The sequence below is a fragment of the Mytilus edulis genome, chromosome 9, assembly GCF_963676685.1.
Source record: "Mytilus edulis chromosome 9, xbMytEdul2.2, whole genome shotgun sequence".
Lineage (NCBI taxonomy): Eukaryota > Metazoa > Mollusca > Bivalvia > Mytilida > Mytilidae > Mytilus > Mytilus edulis.
Genome location: NC_092352.1, coordinates 55,701,588 through 55,723,448, shown reverse-complemented (window position 1 = coordinate 55,723,448; position 21,861 = coordinate 55,701,588). Strand labels below are relative to the sequence as shown.

Below are 21,861 nucleotides of genomic sequence, written 5' to 3'. Positions count from 1 at the left end.
CCCTGATCCTGTAATCATTAAGTCAACAATATTTGGTAAATGTAAGGGGTTCATTACAATCTTGCAAGGTTTATCATTGAAAGACAATTTGATATCCAGACAAAAAACTTTTAAGTGATTTGATCTCTGAATTTTTACCAGAAGAACGATTCCATACAACAAAACAAAGTTTGAGGTTATGGTACCAATAGTTGAGGAATGTGAGGACAAACTTTTCCAACTGTACCGGGTTCGATTTCGGTGGTGGTATCATAGGCGGATCCAAGGGGGTGGGGGGGGGGGGACCGCCCCCCCCCCCTTTTTCGTGGGAAAAATTTGGTTGATTATATAGGGAATCATTGAAGCATGACTGGAGCGGGCCCCCCCCTTAGGAAAAGTTCTGGATCCGCCACTGTGGTATGAGGCTGGACTGGACAACACCTTTTATTATTTTCTCAAGAACTATTATATGGAATCCAACTTTGTTTGGTGTATGGTGCACGTTCGTGTGGTAGATTCATCTAACCATGACCTCCTTTGTTCATTTGTTGATACCCGGACTAGTAGGTTTACACATCTACATCAGGTTTATGGAAAGATTTAAGGTTTGCTTGATTTGACAGTTTTTGTGTTTTGGTCTCCTTTCTCATATTATATAAGCAACTGGTCAACATTATGTGAGTGTATTATGCCTAGCTGGTATCATCTGTCATTCACCTTTTCTCGAGGTTCATTTGGTCTATGCAAAGTTTCAATAATGAGGTTCTCTTCTGATATACTTTGAAGCTAATAAAGTGTAAATGTCTATCTTGAAGTTTTCTTATGATCGTAACCTCATTTACATGGTTAAATCGATCTGTTTCGTTGATACTAAAAGCAAGTAGGTCCAGTATATTTGATACATGGAATAAATGTAATGTGTGTATGTTTATCTGACCTTGACTTCATTTACATGGTTCATTGGTCAATATAAAGTTTTCATCGTTTGGTCTATTTCTAGTATACCATAAGCAATAGGTCAACTTTGATTGATGTATGGAATGATTGTAATGTGAACATGTATTGCTAGCTTGGTTTGTCTGAACATGACCTCATTCTTTTGGATGTGATACATGTAGTGAAACTTTAAATTTAGGCCGCTATTAATATAAAATCAATGGTAAGTAAAGCAGCCAGCAATTTAACATTTACTTTCTACTTGCTGAAATTTTGACATTTTAGATATACTGAATGAACTTGATTTTTTTTCTGTATATTTTACCCACACCTGAAACAGTATTACGCATTTAATATCGGTTCAACGCTTAAGGTCGATAAGTTGTAACATTTGTAGATTAACAAACTTCAGATTTTTAGGAGGATTCATGTTGCTCAGTCTTAAGTTTTTGTCGAGCCTCCGAGTTTTGGTGATCTGGCGGCAACGCCACCGGTATTAACCAACTTCCTCAAATCTTTACATATTAGAAGGTGGAAGACCTGGATGATCCGGGATGTTTCACTTTTTTTTTTTTTAATAGATAAACCATGTTACGAAGTTTCTGTCTATCACATGTCCATTGTTCTTGACCTTATTTTCATTGTTCAGTGACTAGTTGAAAAAAGTTTTTATTGTAATATTATTTCTCTTTTATTATGAGTAAATAGGATAACTATATTTGGTATGTGCGTAGTAGACTGCATACCTTGCAAGGTCTTGAAGCCTGTCAAACAAGGTTAAGTTTTGTCGGTCAAGTCCATATCTCAGACACTTTAAGCAATATGTCTAGTATATTACATTTTGATGTATGGCCCGATTTTATAAGGTGTACATTTCCAACTGGCAGGTGTCATCTGACCCTGACCTCATTTTCATGGTACAGTTGTTAGTTATGTTTTTGAGTTTTTGGTCTTTTTTTCAAATACGATATACAATGGATCAACTATATTTGGTGTATGGAAATATATTATGATGTACATGACTCCCAGGTTTTATTTTTCTTTGACCTCATTTTCATGGTTCATTCATCGATTGATCAGTGTTTTAAAAGTTTTTGGGTATTGGTCTGTTTTATTTAAACTATAAGCAACAGGTCAACTATATTTGTTGTATTGAAGGGGTGTAGGCTGTACATGTCTGCATGGTATGAGGGGGGCAATAGGGAGTCCATTAACATGTTAACAACAACTCGATTTTGGTTTTTCAGTTACCATTAACATTAAATGAAAACATGCTGATTGACAGGGGCGTAGCTAGAAAGAAACGATGTTGAAGCAACTACTGCCGAGCGGAGCGAGGCGAACAAAATTTGGGACCCTATATTATGCAGATTTTTTTTTTTTTTTCGGTTTTCGGTCATATGACGGTTAAAAGAGGAGCTATATGTAGATAAAAATTTATTAATGTAAAACTATTAATAAATCTTCTGAATATAGTAATACATAAACAACACATATTTGTGATACAGAATTTACTTAAAATTGTCCAAAATCTGCTCTTCGGGTCTGGGCAGAAACAAACTTCTCTATTACTTTGTCAACACTCGCACTGAAATCCCGATGAATATGCAGTAATGCTATGTATCTTTCGTTGTTCATTGTTGATCGTACATTTGTTTTCAATTACATACGTAGTACCGTGACTGATAGATCTCAGGGCCATCATGGCATGGTAGCGCTCGTGAGATGTTATAAACCAGCGTTCGTGTTCGGCATCGAGCGACCTCCCAATTGAATTCGTCAAAATTACATGCTAGGTCAGTTTCGTATGTTTCAGACAATATTGAGATTTGTTCGTTTGTGATATTTCCTACAACACGATGAAGCAGATAGAGCGCAAAGAAGCGATTTTCTGATAACTTGACGCGACTCCACTCTCCAGTTGCCTTATCATATGGTCTATGAACGCAAAAAATAATGAGACTTTCCAATACTGTTTTGGCGTGGTTGCAGGGTGATTGGCTCCGGTAGTCTGTCAACCACATCGCCTCGGCATATTTTCAACGATATCGAAGGGATCTGACAATTCTAATGTCGATTGGTACATCTCATTCCAAACTGATGAACTGTTCACTGTAAAATGTGCTCCAAAACTACATATCTTAGCGGACTGAGTATTACAAATTCAAAAGTAAAAATCTTGTAAAAAATACAAATAACCTTCCGATTTTGTCATAATCTCCAATTTTTTTTTAATTTTGAAACCAAATGTCGTTATTTAATGATATTTCATCAATTAAAAAAAGTGACAACATAGGTGTTTCCTTTAACATTCAATTTATAAATTTTTATTTTGCGATTTCTTTTTTTTGCATGCCGAATCAATGTGCACGCAACTTCGGAGCTACGATCTTCAAGTTTTCTGAATGAACAGCTTCATCAACACTTGTAACTAGGTTGTCAAACTAATATCCGGGATAGACGGAAAGACACCAACAGTCTCCGATTCCGATTGACCAACTCATCTCTCTCTCTTCTGCTTTTTTTATTTTTTTATTTTTTTTATTTGTGATAACGACGTGGATGCACGTGCTGTCGTGCCTCCGGGTAGCTACGCCCCTGATTGATAACAGTTAACACAGTGACAGTGGGTTGGAATTTATCTCAGATTAGAGTTAACACCTTAAAAAAGGCCAAAACAGGTTAACATAAAAAGGTATTGCCCCCCTCTAGTATGGTTCATCTGACCTGAACCTCATTTTCATGGTTCATTCAATGGTTGTTATTGTTTAGTTTTCTTGTTTAAGTCTGCTTCTTAGAATCTATAAACAATATGTCAACTATATTTAGTGTATTGAATGATCATATGGTGTACATGTATTTCTCAATTTGTTTATATGACCTTGACCTCATTTTCTTGGATCATGTTAAGTTAATGTACAGGCCCGTAGCCAGGAATTTCCAAGGGGGGTTATTTGGCCTCAAAATCTCGACTTTAACAGTCACAATTCGAACAGAACGTTGACTTTAACAGTCATTATTTGTTTTCAAAGGGGTGTTCGTCCGAACCCCCCCTGGCTACGGGTATGATGTAATAGTTGTAGTAAAGCTTTATATTTAGGAATATCAACATAACTAGAACACACCCGCGAAATCGCGGGCATTTAGAGCGTATTTGAAAGGATGTAAAGTGTTGTAGGAAGAATTTTGTAAAAGATTTAATAACTTGAGAATTTCAGGAAAAGTATCAAAAGTCATAGGTACTTGGGGACAGGAAAATGTTTTTTTTTAACCCTCCTCCTTTATTCCCAAAATTCACATTTTTTGTTTTCTATTAATTTCATTGTGAACATACATTTAGTGCACATGTATTATGAACATTCCAGTCAGGAGCCTGTAATTCAGTGGTTCAGTGATATTTGTTTTTCGTTCATTTTTTGTACATAAATAAGGCTGTTAGTTTTCTCATTTGAATTGTTTTAAATTGTCATTCCGGGGCCTTTTATATCAGACTATGAAGTATCGGCTTTTGCTTATTGTTGAAGGCCGTTAGGTGACCTTTAAATTTCGGTGTCATTTTGGTCTCTTGTGGAGAGCTGTCTCATTGGCATTCATACCTCATCTTCTTTTTTTTATGTAAAACATTTAGTGACTTGAGTATTTCAGAAAAGGTATCAAAAGTCATAGGTAATTTGGGACAGGATAATTGTTTTTCTAGCCCGGCTCCTCCTTTTTCCACAAAAAAATCCTTTTGTTTTGTTTGTTCTCTATTAATTTTAATGACACATGAATAATCTTAGCGCTTATCTGTATATTATGAACATTCATTAAAAGGGGGGGGGGGGGGTCGGGGCAGAGGCGGATTTGGGGGCGCCCCCCTTTTCTGGAAAATAATTGGTTGCTTATATAGGGAATCACTGAAGCATGACCGGAGCGGGCTCCTCTTAGGCAGTCAACGGGCCCCTGAGTATGAAAATTTCTGGATCCGCCACTGCGTAGGGGCCCTGATCCCAATATCCCGGGCTTGAAAACATGAAATCCCGAGGTTATGAATTTATTATACAAATTAAATATCTCGACATCCCGAAATTCGAAAAAAGAAATCCCGGATCCCGAAATGGTCAATCCTGAAATTTCGATCTTAAAAACACCCGTTCCAGACGTCCCGAAAGTGTATTTTCTTTTTACAGTCAATTCTCAGTTTAATAATTGATCCACAGCGGTCATTAATATATTATTCAGACCCTCTCTATTAAATAAACCCTGTGACTGCCGTGCCGTGGATAGTAAACTTGAAAATGATATCAGACAAAAAATACACTTTATTCGTAGTATATGTATTTGTTTCAAAGTAAAAAGAAAAACCCAAATCGGAGGTCTAATCTGACTTAAATTTCGTCCAATGACGGATATAAGACAGAAAATACACTGTATTCGTAGTATTAATGTATGTTCAAAGTATACAGAAAAACGCAAACCGGAAGTCTAATCTGACTTAAAATTTCGCCCAATGACGGAAACATATCCGGACGTCTTTTTTCTCGTTTTTCACCCAAAAATAACTCAATCTGAATAATCATATGAATGGATGACAAATACGATTATGCACTGTACCCATAGGACACAGAGGCATGATGATTAATTTATTGTGGAAAGAAGAGAAGCGACACCAAAAATTAGGTCTTCTCATTTAATAGTATAATTTATTGTGGAAAGAAGAGAAGCGACACCAAAAATTAGGTCTTCTCATTTAATAGTATAGATATCATTGGTTTGTAAAGAAGGCAAGACATTTCAACATGTGCATTCCTCTCTATTTTGTGTTTTGTGTACAATTGTTTGTCTGTCTGTATTTTCTCTTTTTTAGCCATGGCATTGTCAGTTTATTAGTTTGGATGTCCTCTGGTATCTTCCATCTCTCGTTACAGTTACTTTTTCTGGTTCAGTATATAATGTAATAACATGCTTGTTGCCTTTAAATTTCACATATCTTACTTTGGTAAAAGAGATAAATCAAGGAAGTAAAATGTACAAATATTTATTTCATTAACAAACAACATTTTGATAAATTACCCTTAAAACTATGGATTTAATATCTTTGTCAAATACAGATTTCTGTTTAACTTTATGCAGGCAAAAGCAAAGAAAAGCATAAAATATGTTGATTATCAAACTTAGGAATGCAAAATTGGTAATAGTTATCTTTAACATTGACATCTTATTTCAAATACTTCATACTTCAACAAAAGAAAGTTATTATCTTAAAAAAGATGCCCTGATATGCAAAAATAAAATAAAATTAACATATTAAAGTACTGATGTTCATCTATTTAGCATCTGATACTGCTGTTTTGAAATCTGATAATGATAATTTATTGAAACTTCGTTATTACTCTCATAAAACACAGTCTTTTACAAATACTCATTAAAAAAAATAAGGTTTTATAACCTTTTGGAAAAACTCTTAAGACTATTATCCTGTTTAAATATATATGATATAGTGAGTAATACATGGTTAAATTTGCATTGCATATACTTGGAACTCAATCAGTCTGGAGACCTGATATTATTCGTTTGGTTTGATGGAGCATGCAAAACAGATTTTGACATGTATTTGGTCACTGTGAAACAATGACTAAGATCCATATGTACACAAATGAAATTTCAATAAATTAAAAATCACTATGAAGCTTATTTAGTTAATCATCAAGATTTACAAATAAAACTTTTAAAAATCATTAACATGTTCAAGATTATATAAAATGAAAAAAAATACGAAAGTGGAGAATTTTTGTGATTTTTGTTTCTTAATCTGCTGATTTATTCTTTTCATACATTATACATTTAAGTACTGTATGCACAAGATACATTGTTCTGTTAACAATAAATGTAGCAAAAAAAATGGTTTTGAAAAAAATCAATTGATTGATACTTAATATCTATAAAAGGCAAGAAAATAAAAAAATAAAAAAAAAATAATACAATGAATTTTAAATTGTATTTCTGTTTCATATAATTTCAATGATAAGCTCACTGCATTATTCTATAAAAAATAACTTAACAAACAAAATCTGAATAACATATTTTATAATGTACAAAATATGAGTTAAAATAATTAGTAATAATGTACAATCTTTTGAATGTCCTCCATTTTGATTCACTGCGCCTTTAATAGCAATTCTAAATTCTCAAATTACTGGTCAATTGCTGTTCCATGATCTTCTATACTGTTCACTGCTCATTGCTGGTAAGGGGGTGGTGCTTGTTTCTGTAAAAAATAAATGAATCAATAACAAATTTGACTTTATTAATGAAGATCTGGATGGGATTTACAGGAAATCAAGGTATTGTACAACCCAAGTCCTCTTTGACAGAACCGAGAATAATGGGTCTGTCAACACTACAGAAAATTGCACCCAAAAAAATAAATTAACAATATAGAAAAGTGGGGTTCTAAAATATAAATTAAGAATAATGTGCAAAAGATATAAAACTACATAATTAAAGGACTCTTTTATCCAATTTGAAAAAGGAATCAGCATAAAAACAAAATAAAAGCTTTTTAAGAAACACAAATCACTGTTAAAACAAAGATCATAATCACAGCACTATAATATATAGAGGGTATCCTCAAGACAATAACGGTAATAAACAGCTGCGCCATGAGCGCATGATACGCCCGACGTCTTATGTGGAAGTCTTATGCAATAATCATAAATAGTTTATGAGAAAGTTTTAAGCAATAACCATATATTGTTTTAGAGACACGGCGGGACATGTGAAACCCCCCACCCTGTTTTTTTTTTTACAAAAACTAAATATTACCAAAATAAAATTTTGAATCAAAACCAAAAAGTATACAGATCTTTAGATTAATATATCAAAGAAGTGTGTAAAGTTTTAAGCAATAATCATAACTTATTTTTGAGATACGGCGCGACATGTAAAAAAACCTCCCCTGTTTTACAAAATACTCAATAACTCATAAATAAAATTTTGAATAATCACCAAAAAGTATACAGATCTTTAGATTATTAGAACAAAGAAGTGTGTAAAGTTTTAAGCAATAATCATAAATCGTTTTTGAGATACGGCACAACATGTAAAAAAAAAAACTCCCCCTTTTTTACAAAATACTAATAACTCAAAAATGAAATTTTGAATCATCACCAAAAAGTATACAGATATTGAGATTAATATAACAAAGACATGTGTAAAGTTTTAAGCAATAATCATAAATAGTTTTTGAGATATGGCGCGACATGTAAAAAAACCTCCCCCTTTTTAACAAAATACTCAAGAACTCAAAATTGAAATTTTGAATCATCACCAAAAAGTATACAGATATTGAGATTAATATAACTGAGAAGTGTTTAAAGTTTTAAGTCATAATCAAGAATCGTTTTTGAGATACAGTGCGACATGTGAAAAAAACACCCCCCTGTTTTAGTTATAAAGTGCCGTAACTCAAAAAGTTTAAATCTTATTTTCACCAAAAAGTATACAGATCATTTGACCATCATAAGAAACAACTATGTTCATGAAATTTGGATAAGTCATTCTCAAGTTACGGTGCGACATGTTTACGCCGGACAGACGGACAGACGGACGGACACCGGACATTTGTATACCATAATACGTCCCGACGGGCGTATTAAAATTCTTGTTAAATGATGTTAACAGTAATTTTTGCTGCATGACTATAAAATGTGCACTTTCTTTTAGACGATAAAAAAAATGACTGATTTTGACATATCACGTTAACTTTCCAAAAATAATGGTAGCAATAATTATTTTGAGACCTCTGAAGAATCACAGTATAATTTTAACCAATTGACGTTAACAGTAGCCTAAAATGACTTTTTGATGTCTGAAGGTAAACAGCATTCCTACCCTCTTATAAAAAAAATAATGTTGGTTAACAAACAAAAAAATATGAATGCAGTTTCACCCTTTTTTTTAATATTTAACAAGACAGCGAAAATACAATTGCCCCAGTTATCAGATTATACAGATATCAAAAATATTTTACCGGAATCTCTGTTTGTTGATATTGCGGTGGCATAGGGGCTGTCGGTGGTTGATAATATCTTGGTGTCTGAACATGTGTATACTGTTGTTGGCTTTGATTAGTGATAATTGTGTTGTAGCCACCAGTAGGTACTTGTGCAATTCTAACGTAACGAGCTCTTGCCATTCTTCTGCGTCGGATACAAACCACACAGCTAACAATCAGTAAAAATACCACTACCCATATACACCAGAACCCTGAAACAAACAAAAATAATTACAGTATTGCAACTTTGCAAGGAATATGCATTTTTGTAATATGTTATAAGAAAATGATGGGGTACCACTAGTTAAGCAGGAATTGTTGATCCTTCAAGAGAAAGTTTTGTGGACCACTCTTTCTTTCTTTTTTTATTTTTTATTCTTTAGGCCATGATGATATTTTATAATACTCTTTGGTATATCTAATCCATATTTTCTTTTTGTACAAGAAAAATGAAAATATAAAAATAATAATGGTGCCTACATTGAATATAGTACTCAATAATTTAGAACATGCCACATATAACTCTAATATTTATTTACTAAAAAACCTGCAAATATTATAAAGTAAGTATAATGTACTATTTGATTTTAGGATCTGTATTGACAAATAGATATAGGTAGATGTGGTATGAGTGCCAATGAGACAGCTCTCAATCCAAATAACAATTTATAAAAGTAAACCATCATAGGTCAAGGTACAGCCTTCAACATGGAGCCTATACATATATAGAAGGTTTATGACTATTATATACTAATACTTACACCAAACTTGATAAACACTGTAATTTTGACAACACCACCCGTCACAGCAATAATCTGAAATAATACAGAACTCCGTTGCATATTTTCGTAACTACATGTATCAGAATTTATGGTTGCAATACTGTAAACTCAGAAATTACTGCATACAAATATTATTGCAATGTTTGTAGAATAATTATTATGATTGCAGGAAAACATGCATACATTACAATTATATATTTATTGATATCAGAATGTGAAATCTTTATTATTGTGATACTCACTAATTATTAAAGTGCATTATTCTCATTAAAAATTTGTAAGGGTTCCATGGAACCCGGTGTCTTGCCTACTTTTGCTGTAAATCGCAGGCTCAACAAAAGTGAGGAAAAAAATCAATAAAAATATTCCTCTTGATACTATCTTTTGATTGTAAGAAGCTTCTGTCCAAGTTTGGTAAAAATCCAGGATAGTTTTTGAATCTAATAAATGTTTTAAAAACTTTAACCACAAAGGAAATGTAATGTTTCCCCGCAGAAAAACTAAGTCCATTTAAAAGTAAAATACGGAAAAAATGGATTTATTTTTTTACAAAATTTACTACTGCATACTATCTTATGAACGTAAACAAGCTTCTGTCTAAGTTTGGTACAAACCCAGGATAGTTTAAGAAAGTTATTAAAATTTAAAAAACTTTAACCACAGAGTGAATGTTATGTTTCCCCGCAGAAAAACTAAGTCTATTTATAAGTAAAATACGGAAAAAATGGAATTTTATTTTTACAAAATTTACTTCTGGATACTATCTTATGATCATAAACAAGCTTCTTTCCAAGCTTGGTAGAAATCCAGTATAGTTTAAGAAAGTTATTAAAATTTCAAAAACTTTAACCACAGAGTGAATATTTGTGGACGCCGCCGCCAACGGAATGTAGGATCGCTTAGTCTCGCTTTTTTTACTAAAGTTGAAGGCCCGACAATAAAAACCTAGCAATTAGTTCTGAATTTTCAGTATTAAGATTGGTTGTTTCTTGCATTTGTGCAACATATATGTATATACATGTATTTAATAAAACATACAAATGATACCCAACTAGTTCTTTAAGAAAGAAAGAACACAAGGAAAATTACATGACATGTACATGTATAGAAGGTAACAATCTTTCCTATTATATGATACTAAACTCAAATTCCAAATGAGAAGGGAAAAGGTAGACAGTCCAGTGGCTGATCCAGAATTTTTCATAAGTGGGGGCCCACTGACTGCCTAAGAGGGGGCCCGCTTCCCTCACTCTTCAGTGATATTCCCTATATAACCAATATACCCCCCCCCCTAAATCTGCCTTCTGGACACTAAAATGAGGGAAGGTACATAAATTATAGAATAGAATATTATTATTCACCAAATTAAATATTATTTAAGCTTTTTCAGATTTCATCAGAGACCTATATATTTCATATATGTCTCTGATCATGCTGATTGCATACACAAATTATATACACATGTACGTACATGTGTATTATAAAATAGTCTAGAACAGGACATCTGACCCTTCCCAGGTTAAAAATAGGTCCTTAAGTTTATAAGTACTTACAGTCATCATCATAGCATGCTTCTTTTGGACAGTATGTTACACCCTAAATATAAACAAAGTTCTAACATATAATTATAATCAAAGTCTGTAAGTTATAGCAGGACATCAAAATTAGCGAAATAGAAATATCTTAAAAAGCAAAATTGTTTTTTTTTTTAAAGTATGAAAGATAAACATGATTAATAAGTGTAGTTCATGTACATGTATGCAGGTGTATATATTATAAACATAATTGTCTTAGAAGAGTGTTATGCAGAGGTCATTTAGGAGTTATGATTTTTTTATATTAAATTTAAAAGGGAGTATCAGTTAATACCCGCCATGTAGATATTTTTTTAAATGTATTATCTTTTAAATTTCAGAGGGAAAAGTTAAAATCCTAATTTAAATTATAAAATTAGCTTAGAACAACCTGTTAACAATCCTAGATAAACTTTTGACTAAGTTATCAAAAATAAACAATGTCATAATTTGTGTAATTAAGTTAACAGATAAACCTATAAACTTTTGACTAAGTTATCAAAAATAAACAATGTCATAATTTGTGTCATTTTAGTTAACAGATAAATACATGTGTTTGTAATAATTAATGTACTTTTTGTGGCAAAGTTCTGTTGATTTAACATTAAAAACACCAACACTTAATATAAGTTCTCAAAAGTAAACAATGTCATAATTTGTGTAATTTAGTAAATAAATGTGTATCTATTTTTGTAATAATTGATTTACTGTTAAAGTTCTGTTGATGTAACTTTAAAAAGACACTATTATTAATGTTGTTGTCTCATGTGTAGTTTTCATTTCGACAAATTAATCAGTCTTTTTCATAAATGTACATGTAATTATGTAAACATAAACATCATAATAATTATTGACAAACAAGTTTCTGAGTTCCTCGAGTAACAACTGCAGACATTAAACGAAAACATGAACTGTTTCATATTTTTATTACCTGAACAAATTTTGTCATTAAAGACAAACAAATTGCTTTTAAAATCCATAAGACCTCCATTTCTACTGATTTCCGTTTCTCAAATGTAATCCGGAAGGCATATGATGGTCACATGATAGCTCAAATGACAATTTATCTCCCTTTGAAATGTGAGTCAACCGCTCCTCAATGTAAGTATTTGTATTAATGATGTTAATCTTTCTGACACATACAAATTATATAAACTCAATTTATGTCATTTAAGAAATTATATATTAATCATTAACTTAAAGGTGTGCTGAGGAGAGGCGATATTCAAGCTTTAAAAAAGTCACAGTATACATGTAACATGTGTAACCAACGTAAACAATACAGTGTATTGACAATGATAACTGTTTAGTATTATATAATGTCAAACATGCATAGAACAAGGATTTTGAATATCAAAAACGGATTTATATAGTACAATTCCTTCCATATAGTAATGCAAAGACGTTTACATGGTATAACTAACAATGAAAACAATTAATGTATAGCCTGAGTGTATAGCAGTTTGATTTAATTTAAATTGTTGTAGACATAACTATCGGAGACATCTGTTATGAATACATTATATTATAATTGTGAACATATTTATACTGTTTTACTTACACCATGAACATACATCTATATATAGTATGGCTTTTTTTGTATATATCTCTGCATCAAGTATCTGTATATGTATTTGGTGATAAGCTAGATTACTTAGCTATCTGAGTTAGCCATGGTTAGATCTGGAACTAGAATACGGTCCTGTTATTTGGGACCTATTCACTACTTGTGAAATAGAAAAGATAGAAAGCATACAGAAAAGAGGTGCACGTTTCATACTGCACGACTACAAATCTAGAGAAACAGGATGCGTAACAAATATGCATCCAAAGCTAAAACCTAGGCTAGAATTACCACCTCTTCAAGAACGGAGGAGACATCAAAGGCTGACTATGTTCTACACAAACATCGAAGAGGACACGAATTGACCCGAAATAGCAGACCATTTAAAATTATAGACATTAGAAATTAAGAACTCCTTTTTTTCCTAATACGATAGTGCAGTGAAACCATCTGCTTTTGTTGAGTTATAATATTGAACGTTAACTATTGGCATAAACTGAACATGGTAAAACTGAGTGTTTGAGAAGGAGCTATTGCTATATATCTAGCCAACCAGTAACTGGGACGCTTTCACGATTTATAAATTTCTCACTTAGATTGGAAAGCAGCGTTGGAAATATACCGACCCTTTTCGTCATCATAGTCACAATCATCATCACATCGATCGTTGTCAATGTATTTATCGTTCACTAATATATGGTCACGATAATGAGACCGAAACGACAAAACATTATTTGATTACACCATGTACACTATTAAAATTAATGTCACAAAAATACTGAACTCCGAGGAAAACTCAAAACGGAAAGTCCTAAAGGATCCTAAATCAAATAGCAAAATCAAAAAGCTCTAACACATCAAACGAATGGACAACAAATGTCATATTCCTGACTTGGTTCATGCATCAACTAATTTTGTTTCACGTGACTGATCCCGTGTTTTAAAACCCTTGTTCACCGATCTTCAGTCACAAAATCCGTACTTACTAGAGCAGCCAGGTTCATAGACAACATTTGAATATTGCCAGTGCACTATGCATTTGCTTAAGCACACAGATCATGCATTTCTTACATGTCCCCCTATTTTCTCTCAAAATGGACAATCGTTTTCACGTGCTCGTGCAACTGAAATTAAAAAATGATGAAAGAGTTGTAGGGAGCGGTCCTTTCCACTCCATGATGTTTTTTCTTCATTATTAGCTATATAGATTACCAGTTCACGATGTATAACAACATATATGCTAAAGTTTTTTTTTCTTCAGATTTTTCATAATGAATGACAACAATGGAATGAGCTGGACAGACGACAGTTGTGAAGCATGGCGGGTACGATATCATAAAGAAATATGTCATGGCCTTGCACAGGCACTAAGTAATGAAGAGTTTACTGACATTAAAATTATAATTGATGATAAAACATTTAACTGTCATCGTATAGTCTTGTCAATTATGTCACCGTATTTTAGTGCAATGTTCGCTTCTGGCATGAAGGAATGTCAAGATGGCATCGTTCACCTTCAAAATGTTGAAAGTGAGGCATTCGAGAAGATCCTGAAATTTATCTACGGTGGACAGGATTTTATAGACACAGAAAATGTTGATTCCCTTCTGCAAGCGGCAGTGATGCTACAAATAAAATGTCTGCAAGAAAGATGTGAGGAATATATGGTGGGGAAACTTGATCCTGAAAATTCTTTAGGTGCCTGGAAGTTAGCCCAAGGTCATGGCTGTCTGTGTCTTGCAGAGAGGGCTTTCCAGTTCATATTGTATTATTTTGAACAAATATGTAAAACTGAAGATTTTTTGGCTATTGATTGTGACGAATTATTGCAAATAATAGATAATAACAATTTGAACATTAAAAGTGAAGAGCTAGTATGCGAAGCTGTTATGAAGTGGGTGCATTTTAATGTTGATAACAGAATAAAAGACCTTCCCAGAATTTTTGAAAAACTGCGTCTCCCTCTTATACAACCGGAATATTTAATTGATGTGCTCGAGCAGGATAAGTTGATTAGACACGACCAATCCTGTCGGGATGTTTTAGAAGAAGCCAAACGATACCACTTGTTGCCCGCCAGAAGACAGGAGTTTGTTTCGCCTCGAATGAGCTTTCGGAATTTCGGCGACTTTGAGGAGGTAGTGGTTTGTGTCGGCGGTACAGACGACAATTCCAAAACAACACAACGCGTGATATGTTACAGTGAAAAGAGAAGTAAATGGTTCTCGTTGGCATCTATGCCGCATGATCCGGGTGTAGAATTTGCAACTTGTTCATATGGCAATGCTATTTATATTTCGGGTGGTAGCACAAAAATGAATGCAATGCTCTGCTATATAAGTACTCAAAACAAATGGGTATACTGCGAACCTATGCTGCTTGGACGCCGACGCCATGCCATGGTAGCAGTTGGGGAACATGTTTACGTATTGGGAGGGTTTGATGACAATAATGACGATGACTTCCGAACTTTAATGAGTATTGAACAATATAGCATAGCAACTGGAAGTTGGGAAGACGCCGGGTATCTTTCGGTGGCTGTGCGTTCTGCGTCCGTTGCGGTAGATAGAGAGAAAATATATTTGTTTGGAGGCGTTACACGTGAAGATTTTGATACGAAAATTGTTCAATGCTTTGATACTAGACTAAAAACGTGCAATATAGTGTGTGAACTTCCCGTATACTGTAGGTTATCGTCTGCAATATCACATGACCATAACATTTATCTCGTCTGCCCAGATGGAGATGTTATTGTATTTTCAGCAGATGGAACAACGGAAGAAAAGGGAAAAATACCCGGATTCGACCGCTATAGCTTTGGTGCAGTGTTAAAGAATAATTCAATTATCGTCCTTGGTGGTATGGACTCTGACCATTCATATGGGGACTGTATTACCTTTGATCTTCTAACATCAACCTCATCAATATCAGCAGATGTCCTACCACAAAAAGCTTCGGGTATCGGCTGCGTGAAAACTGTAATTAATAAGAAATATCTCGAAACGTTATCTCGAAGTAAACACAATTGAATTTAGAGAAAACCGGAAGACAAAATAACCCTGGAAATATTACTATAACATTAATAACATTTCAAGTCAGTAGTCTATTGTGACTTTTGCACATATCAACCGCGTGGTCGTTCTAATTCAATTTTTCTTCCTGGATATAATTATGTTAACCAAAATATGACTTTTCTTAACATTTACTAGGTTTGTAAGCTGCTTTGTTTTTGAGAATACTTTGTATCTTCATAAGACAATCTCGAAAATCCTCATGCTTCAATAACAATGGAATTCCTCTCTACATTGCAGTTCATCCTATGTTCTGACCAAAGTGCAATCTCATCAAATAACTCTCCGTCTGGTCAGAAATTTGACTATATTACCGTAGAAAAACAACAGTCAAGTCACCAATGTAAGAAGGGCTTTGCGAAAGGAAAAAAATGTATGCCTGCATAATTGTTTTGCTAATGCCAGATTATCATCGTTAGCCAAGGGGTACAATCCACTCCCCTCCTCCCCAGGAGCCTCTGAAGAGAGGAGTGAATCGCAATCCTTGGCTAGCGAAGATCATGCGAGATTTAGTTTGACAATACCGCCACAAACAATAAAAATATCAATTGGTCTGAATGGTCTTCTAGTACGGTTTTCGACTCAAAAACGAGAAGTTGTTGTGTCAAACGAAAAACATTCTAAATCTCAATTCTGGTTCTTAAGCAAGAATACGTCCTGTATAGAAAAAGAAGACTTTTATTTTAGAGTAAAAAATTATGATTGTGGGGAAACATGTCTGCGTTGTGACTATTTTCAGCTCGTATTTAATCTTGACAAGAAAATTTGTGTTTGTAGCGAGATACATTTATGTAAAATGTGGCAACAGATACTAGAGGAACATTCAAACTCGTAGATCGAAAATAAACTGACAACGCCATAGCTAAAAAAGAAAAAAAGACAAAACAGACGAACAAAATCTGTGGTTGCTCCGGAAGGGTTAGCGGATCCTGTTCCACACGTGGCACCCGTCGTGTTGCTCATGTTATTATTCGTGAAAAGTGTAAGAGATTGTAGCTACGACATAATGAACATCTGTGAAACGGATTTTCCGTAACGGCCAACCAAGTCGTGACGGCGTCAGTAAAATTTACGAAAGGATGATTTCAACTTCACCTTTTGGAACTCTTGGTTTAATAGTTTTCTTGTGAGTAGGAATCATGATTTAAAATACAAGCCCGTGAATATTGTATCAATTTTATCAGTAAGCAAAGCCGGGCTTCCAAGTTATTGGGAACCAGCCTATCTATAGGTGGCTCCGTATGCAGGCGCTGTTGGGATGTTGCTACATAGAAATTGGAAGTTCACAATTGGGAAACTGAAATCATCTCTTTTGTCGTAAAGTTTTATGTTCAACCGATCCTCAATGTCATTTTTTAGATGTAAGTCAAGATATGAGACAGACTTTACTATCTGTTGTATCCTTAATCTCTATTTCGATAGGATAGATCGATGCGTTCAATTTGTCTTTTAGTTTGGAATTGAGAATACTTGTGTAAAGGGTAGAAAAGTTAAATATTTTAATAATATTGCAAGATAAAAGAGTTTTAGATTGCATATGTACTCTAAATGATATTTGGATTTTTTAAGTATCCACATTTGATTCAAGCCACCTATAGAATAGGCAGTTTCACAATAACTGTAAAGCCCGACCTTGATTACTGATAAAATTGATGTTAATAAATACGAAAGAGGTTTTGAGGAGTAATTGGAAGACCTAGTAATATATATATCGTTGTTAGTAGGGACACTTGTGTAGTTAAGGTTAATTTCCAATACAATGATGGAAGTTCTTCATCTTCGATTGACAATTTCTTTTGGTGTTATATCTCCGTGTATATATCGTTATATCTTATAGTTTGAGAATAAAGATTACATATCTAAATTTAGACAAATTATAAAATTCTCTTGAGAAAAAAGTATATGTACATAAGTTTTATGATTACTGTGACGTAGTCTTCCTTGAAATACGGGTGTTCAGTATTGTCTTTGCATTGTGTTTTGTCTAGTGATGTCTTGATCTGATGACCAAACGTGGTATTTCTCTGTTATCATTATTACCCTATTGTAGTTACGGGAACATAAAGGGAATACCACCTTATACACGCCATTGGTGTCAACTTTTTGGAGAAGAAACCAGTCTTCCATGATTATTGTTTTAACCTTTGCCTCACGTAACCTTAATGTATGTATACACAGTCTTGTGTTGTTTATACCAAATTGTGTATTTGATTATACGTTTTATTACTCCTGTAAAAAATAAAATCTTATAAAAATACAAATGAAAACGTCAAATTTATAACAATGTGTTTAAATTGTATTTGAGCACAGAGAAATCTTATAAAAATACAGATGAAAAGTTCATATATTCATCACAATATGTTTAAATTGTATTTATGCATAGAAATAACAGTAGAACATAAATAATTGAGTACAATATAAATAACGATTTTTTTTTTACTCTATTGTTATAGCATATATAAAGTGTTTCGTATTAGCTATAGTCAGCGTTCAATTAGAACTTTTCTCAATTTCTATAGAGCCAGAAATATCAAAAGCTTCTATCATCCTATGCATATGGAATTCTATGTTCTTGGGAACATGCAATATTGCAAGTCATCAGCGATAAGAATTAAGACCAAGGACCTTTTACAGCAAACTTTAGTGAAAGGATAAGAAGTAGATTCAAAATAAATAAACACTCGGAAATCCCTTTCAACAATCTTTATATTTGCCTATAAACTAGTTCGTGTACATTGCCCTGGAGTACAATTCTAAATTGTGGTTCGGCGGTTTGAAAGAACAGATGAATTTCTTCGCTTTATTTCGACTGTTGCACGAAGTCATACACTTTAAACTATAATTCGTACTTTCACAATTTGTGAGCTAAGTTACGTAAAAAACGATTCTTCGCATCTATATATGTATTATTCCGGTTTAAAGTAACGAAGGGGGATACCAAATGAACATTCAAACGCGTACAAGTCAAAGACACTCTGCCAAACGTCATGGTAAAACAGTGCAAAGGACACAGAGTTTACGAAATACAAAATTTAACTCTCAAAGAGTGAACAACACACATTAAACAAAACAAACGGGATGATATCAGGTGCTAATAAGTCCTGCTCCACATGTAAAAGTAAGTAATTTGTCTTCATTGTTCTTCGGCCCGTCATGTCAATCTTTGTACAAATTTTCCGGTATAAGTAAAGATTTGCGAATGTTGTGGCTTATCATGAAATACTGGTTTGATTCCTTTTTAGCAGGTACTTTCATGTTCCTATTAGTCATAGAAGCAGTTTTAGACACGACATCAAACGCCCTTGCTTCAGTTGACTCCATGCGATCCGAGCTTCCACCTATTACAAACACTTTACCATTATAAAATGCTGTACCAAATCCAAACATTGTTTGTTTGTGCACTGAACCTAAAACAACCGGATCTTTACCATGTTCATATAAAACCACATCTCCTTTTGGACCAACAATATATGCTACATCTTCATTCATTACTAGTCCACTAAAACTGCACATTATTGGTAACTTTGAAAACGAGGTGCACGAGTTGGTTGTTAAATCGTACATCTGAATAGCAGAGACAAATTCACCAAAAGACTTATTACCTCCAAATACTATAATGCTTTCATTAAATATTGCACATGAAGGATTGGATACAGCAATGCTGAGCGAACCAATTCGATTCCATGACTTATCCGTTATATTGTATTTGTCTACATATGGCCATACCACGATTCTATCCTGACTTCCGCCCAGCATATACAGATCATCATTCTTAATGACCATGGCATGATCTGCGCGTCCATATTTAAACTCAATTGGACCTAATTTTTGCCATTTATTTGAAGTAAAATTGAATCGATGGAAAGCTGTTGGATTTCCACTACCTCCGCATATATAAATGTCACTGTCGTTGGAACATGCGCCATACGAACCTCCGGTCGAATGAGTTGGTAACCCCGGCAACTGGTACCAATAGTTGTTTACAAAACTAAAGCATGCTAAGTGAAGTCCTGGTATATAACTAGAGGACCACATAACAACCATGACATCTTCTGTTTCAAATGTTCTGGTACGTTCTTCTTTACTTATCTTGTTTTGTATTACATCATTGATATACTGAACACAGTTTTTGTCTTTCTTGACTATAGGGTTTTCCAAAGTTTCTTCTAATGCACTTTCTAAAACTAATGAAAGTCTAACATTTTTCATAAGATCAGTAATTTCGACTTTATCTTTCTGCTGTTTAATCCATAAAAGTACAAATTTTAAGATCACATATTCATTCTCTGCATTTATCTGGTCATTTTGCAAAATTCTATTTATCATACTTTTCGTTAGTGTTAGGAATTCTTTGTTTTTTGATACAGAACTAAAATGGCGACACACAAAGCTTATCCCTTTACAAACTAGATAATCAGACCCGACTGTGTCGCCGAGTTGAACCACGTCAATGCAATTGTCAATTTCAATATGGCGTACCATAAAACGCTCACATTGAGCTTGAAGTAAAGGAATCTGTAAGTAAGATGAGGTAGACATCAAATCCTGGACATTCTGTATTGTAACAGCAATTTCACCAGTATACATAAAGTCGAGAATCTTACTGAACGTCTTTTTATCTACATCATGAATTGTGACTTCCTCCTGATGTAACTCGCTGAGCTCCGAAGAAAACATGGCGTCAAAATATGCAGAGAAAGTCGCTAAAATAACCTTATGACAGCAAAATCTTTGTTTTTGCACGAGCAGAAATATATCAGATAAACTCTCGTTTATTCTGGAATTTGCTAAAGTGTTACCAAAGGTCAAATTTCTCTGCTTAACAAATTCTTCGTGTAAACAACTTTGTTTTCTTGAGCCTTTTGTCAGATGAGGAATTGGCAACCCAAACATTTTTGCTGCTGAGATAAAAGTTTCATTTAAATCCTGAGGTTTTATTGTAGGTTTATAGAGCATTGATAGAAAATACGCTACATTATTGAGACATGTTTCTTTATTCAAAGAATTTTTGAAGGATGTTGCTGTTGTTCCTGGTTTTTGAAAAAGTTTACATAAACTGGAAAAAAGGATTTGATGACACTGGATACTTCCATCTTTGGCATTTATAGTAAAATCAAGATATCGCTCTAAAGTCCAGTATTTTTCCAAGTTCCGAAGAATACTTAAAACATGCGCTTCAGATACCATCTGAAAAATAAAGCTTGAAAGTAAAATCACATGATGACGAGTATTTTAATAAATCGGATGAGGTCTGAATTGAAAAGATATGTAAAAGGCAAATTCAAATGCCGGTATACCAGATATATTTATCATGTTAACAATTAAGAATAAGTATGGCTTTTCTGCAAAATCAGAACAGCCAACATAAATATCTTCCGTTTTTTTTTTAATGAAAATTAGCTTTTTGTCTAATAGGTCTAATAGGTGTTTTTTGCTCTCCCCCCCCCCCCCCCCCCCCCCAAAAAAAAATACCCTCTGTATCATACTGAAAAGCTTTGGATGTCAGAAAGATATTTGCAGTTATTCCAGACATAAATGACAAAATAGTTTTTTTAGTTAGTAGTATAAATATGCCTGTTAAGTAGCGATCCGTAGCATATCAATGCTGGTGCATATAAGTCATGATATTAAATCATGAGCGCTTGATATTTGCAAATTTAGTTTTCTACAATATTATCTTTTTTAGTCGAGTTAATGTTTAAAGGGAAATAACCTACCTCATGTACCTTTGTAAATGCAACCGTATTTTAAGCATTACATTGTATGTGATTTACAATATATTTCGTTAGAAAATTAAACTTCATTTCCACTTCTCCAGAAATTAATACTTACCTTTAAATTAGAACAGATTTTCGTCTTTGTGAAGCAAGTTAACACCTTCACAACATAAAAGATCTTTTTGTTTACGCTGTTGTGAGGA

The 21,861-nt window shown here is 33.6% G+C and overlaps 3 protein-coding genes across 3 annotated transcripts; 1 reads left to right on the top strand and 2 right to left on the bottom strand.

The window, feature by feature from the left end:
* Nucleotides 1–5,916: 5,916 nt before the first annotated feature.
* Nucleotides 5,917–12,592, bottom strand: LOC139488607 (uncharacterized). The gene is made up of 5 exons (XM_071274332.1): nucleotides 12,238–12,592; nucleotides 11,286–11,328; nucleotides 9,712–9,765; nucleotides 8,927–9,162; nucleotides 5,917–7,162 (listed from the first exon to the last, which is right to left on the bottom strand). The coding sequence occupies exons 1-5, from the start codon at nucleotides 12,295–12,297 to the stop codon at nucleotides 7,133–7,135; spliced, it is 423 nt and encodes a 140-aa protein (XP_071130433.1). The 5' UTR covers nucleotides 12,298–12,592; the 3' UTR covers nucleotides 5,917–7,132.
* LOC139488605 (kelch-like protein 24) lies at nucleotides 12,339–16,323 on the top strand. Its single transcript, XM_071274331.1, has 2 exons — nucleotides 12,339–12,407; nucleotides 14,132–16,323. The coding sequence occupies exon 2, from the start codon at nucleotides 14,142–14,144 to the stop codon at nucleotides 15,897–15,899; it is 1,758 nt and encodes a 585-aa protein (XP_071130432.1). The 5' UTR covers nucleotides 12,339–12,407; nucleotides 14,132–14,141; the 3' UTR covers nucleotides 15,900–16,323.
* A 1,892-nt stretch (nucleotides 16,324–18,215) lies between these two features.
* On the bottom strand, nucleotides 18,216–21,861 carry LOC139490368 (kelch-like protein 24). The gene is made up of 2 exons (XM_071277178.1): nucleotides 21,774–21,861; nucleotides 18,216–21,128 (listed from the first exon to the last, which is right to left on the bottom strand). Exon 2 carries the CDS (start codon nucleotides 21,126–21,128, stop codon nucleotides 19,098–19,100), a length of 2,031 nt encoding a protein of 676 aa, XP_071133279.1. The 5' UTR covers nucleotides 21,774–21,861; the 3' UTR covers nucleotides 18,216–19,097.

Excerpts from the sequence above, each read along its gene's own strand:
- LOC139488607 (XM_071274332.1), bottom strand. The coding sequence starts at position 12,297 with ATGGAGGTCTTATGGATTTTAAAAGCAATTTGTTTGTCTTTAATGACA. Across the intron at positions 11,329-12,237 it reads TAATGACAAAATTTGTTCAG|GGTGTAACATACTGTCCAAA; the intron begins GTAATAAAAATA and ends GTTTATATTTAG. Across the intron at positions 9,766-11,285 it reads AGCATGCTATGATGATGACT|ATTATTGCTGTGACGGGTGG; the intron begins GTAAGTACTTAT and ends GTATTATTTCAG.
- LOC139488605 (XM_071274331.1), top strand. The coding sequence starts at position 14,142 with ATGAATGACAACAATGGAATGAGCTGGACAGACGACAGTTGTGAAGCA.
- LOC139490368 (XM_071277178.1), bottom strand. The coding sequence starts at position 21,128 with ATGGTATCTGAAGCGCATGTTTTAAGTATTCTTCGGAACTTGGAAAAA.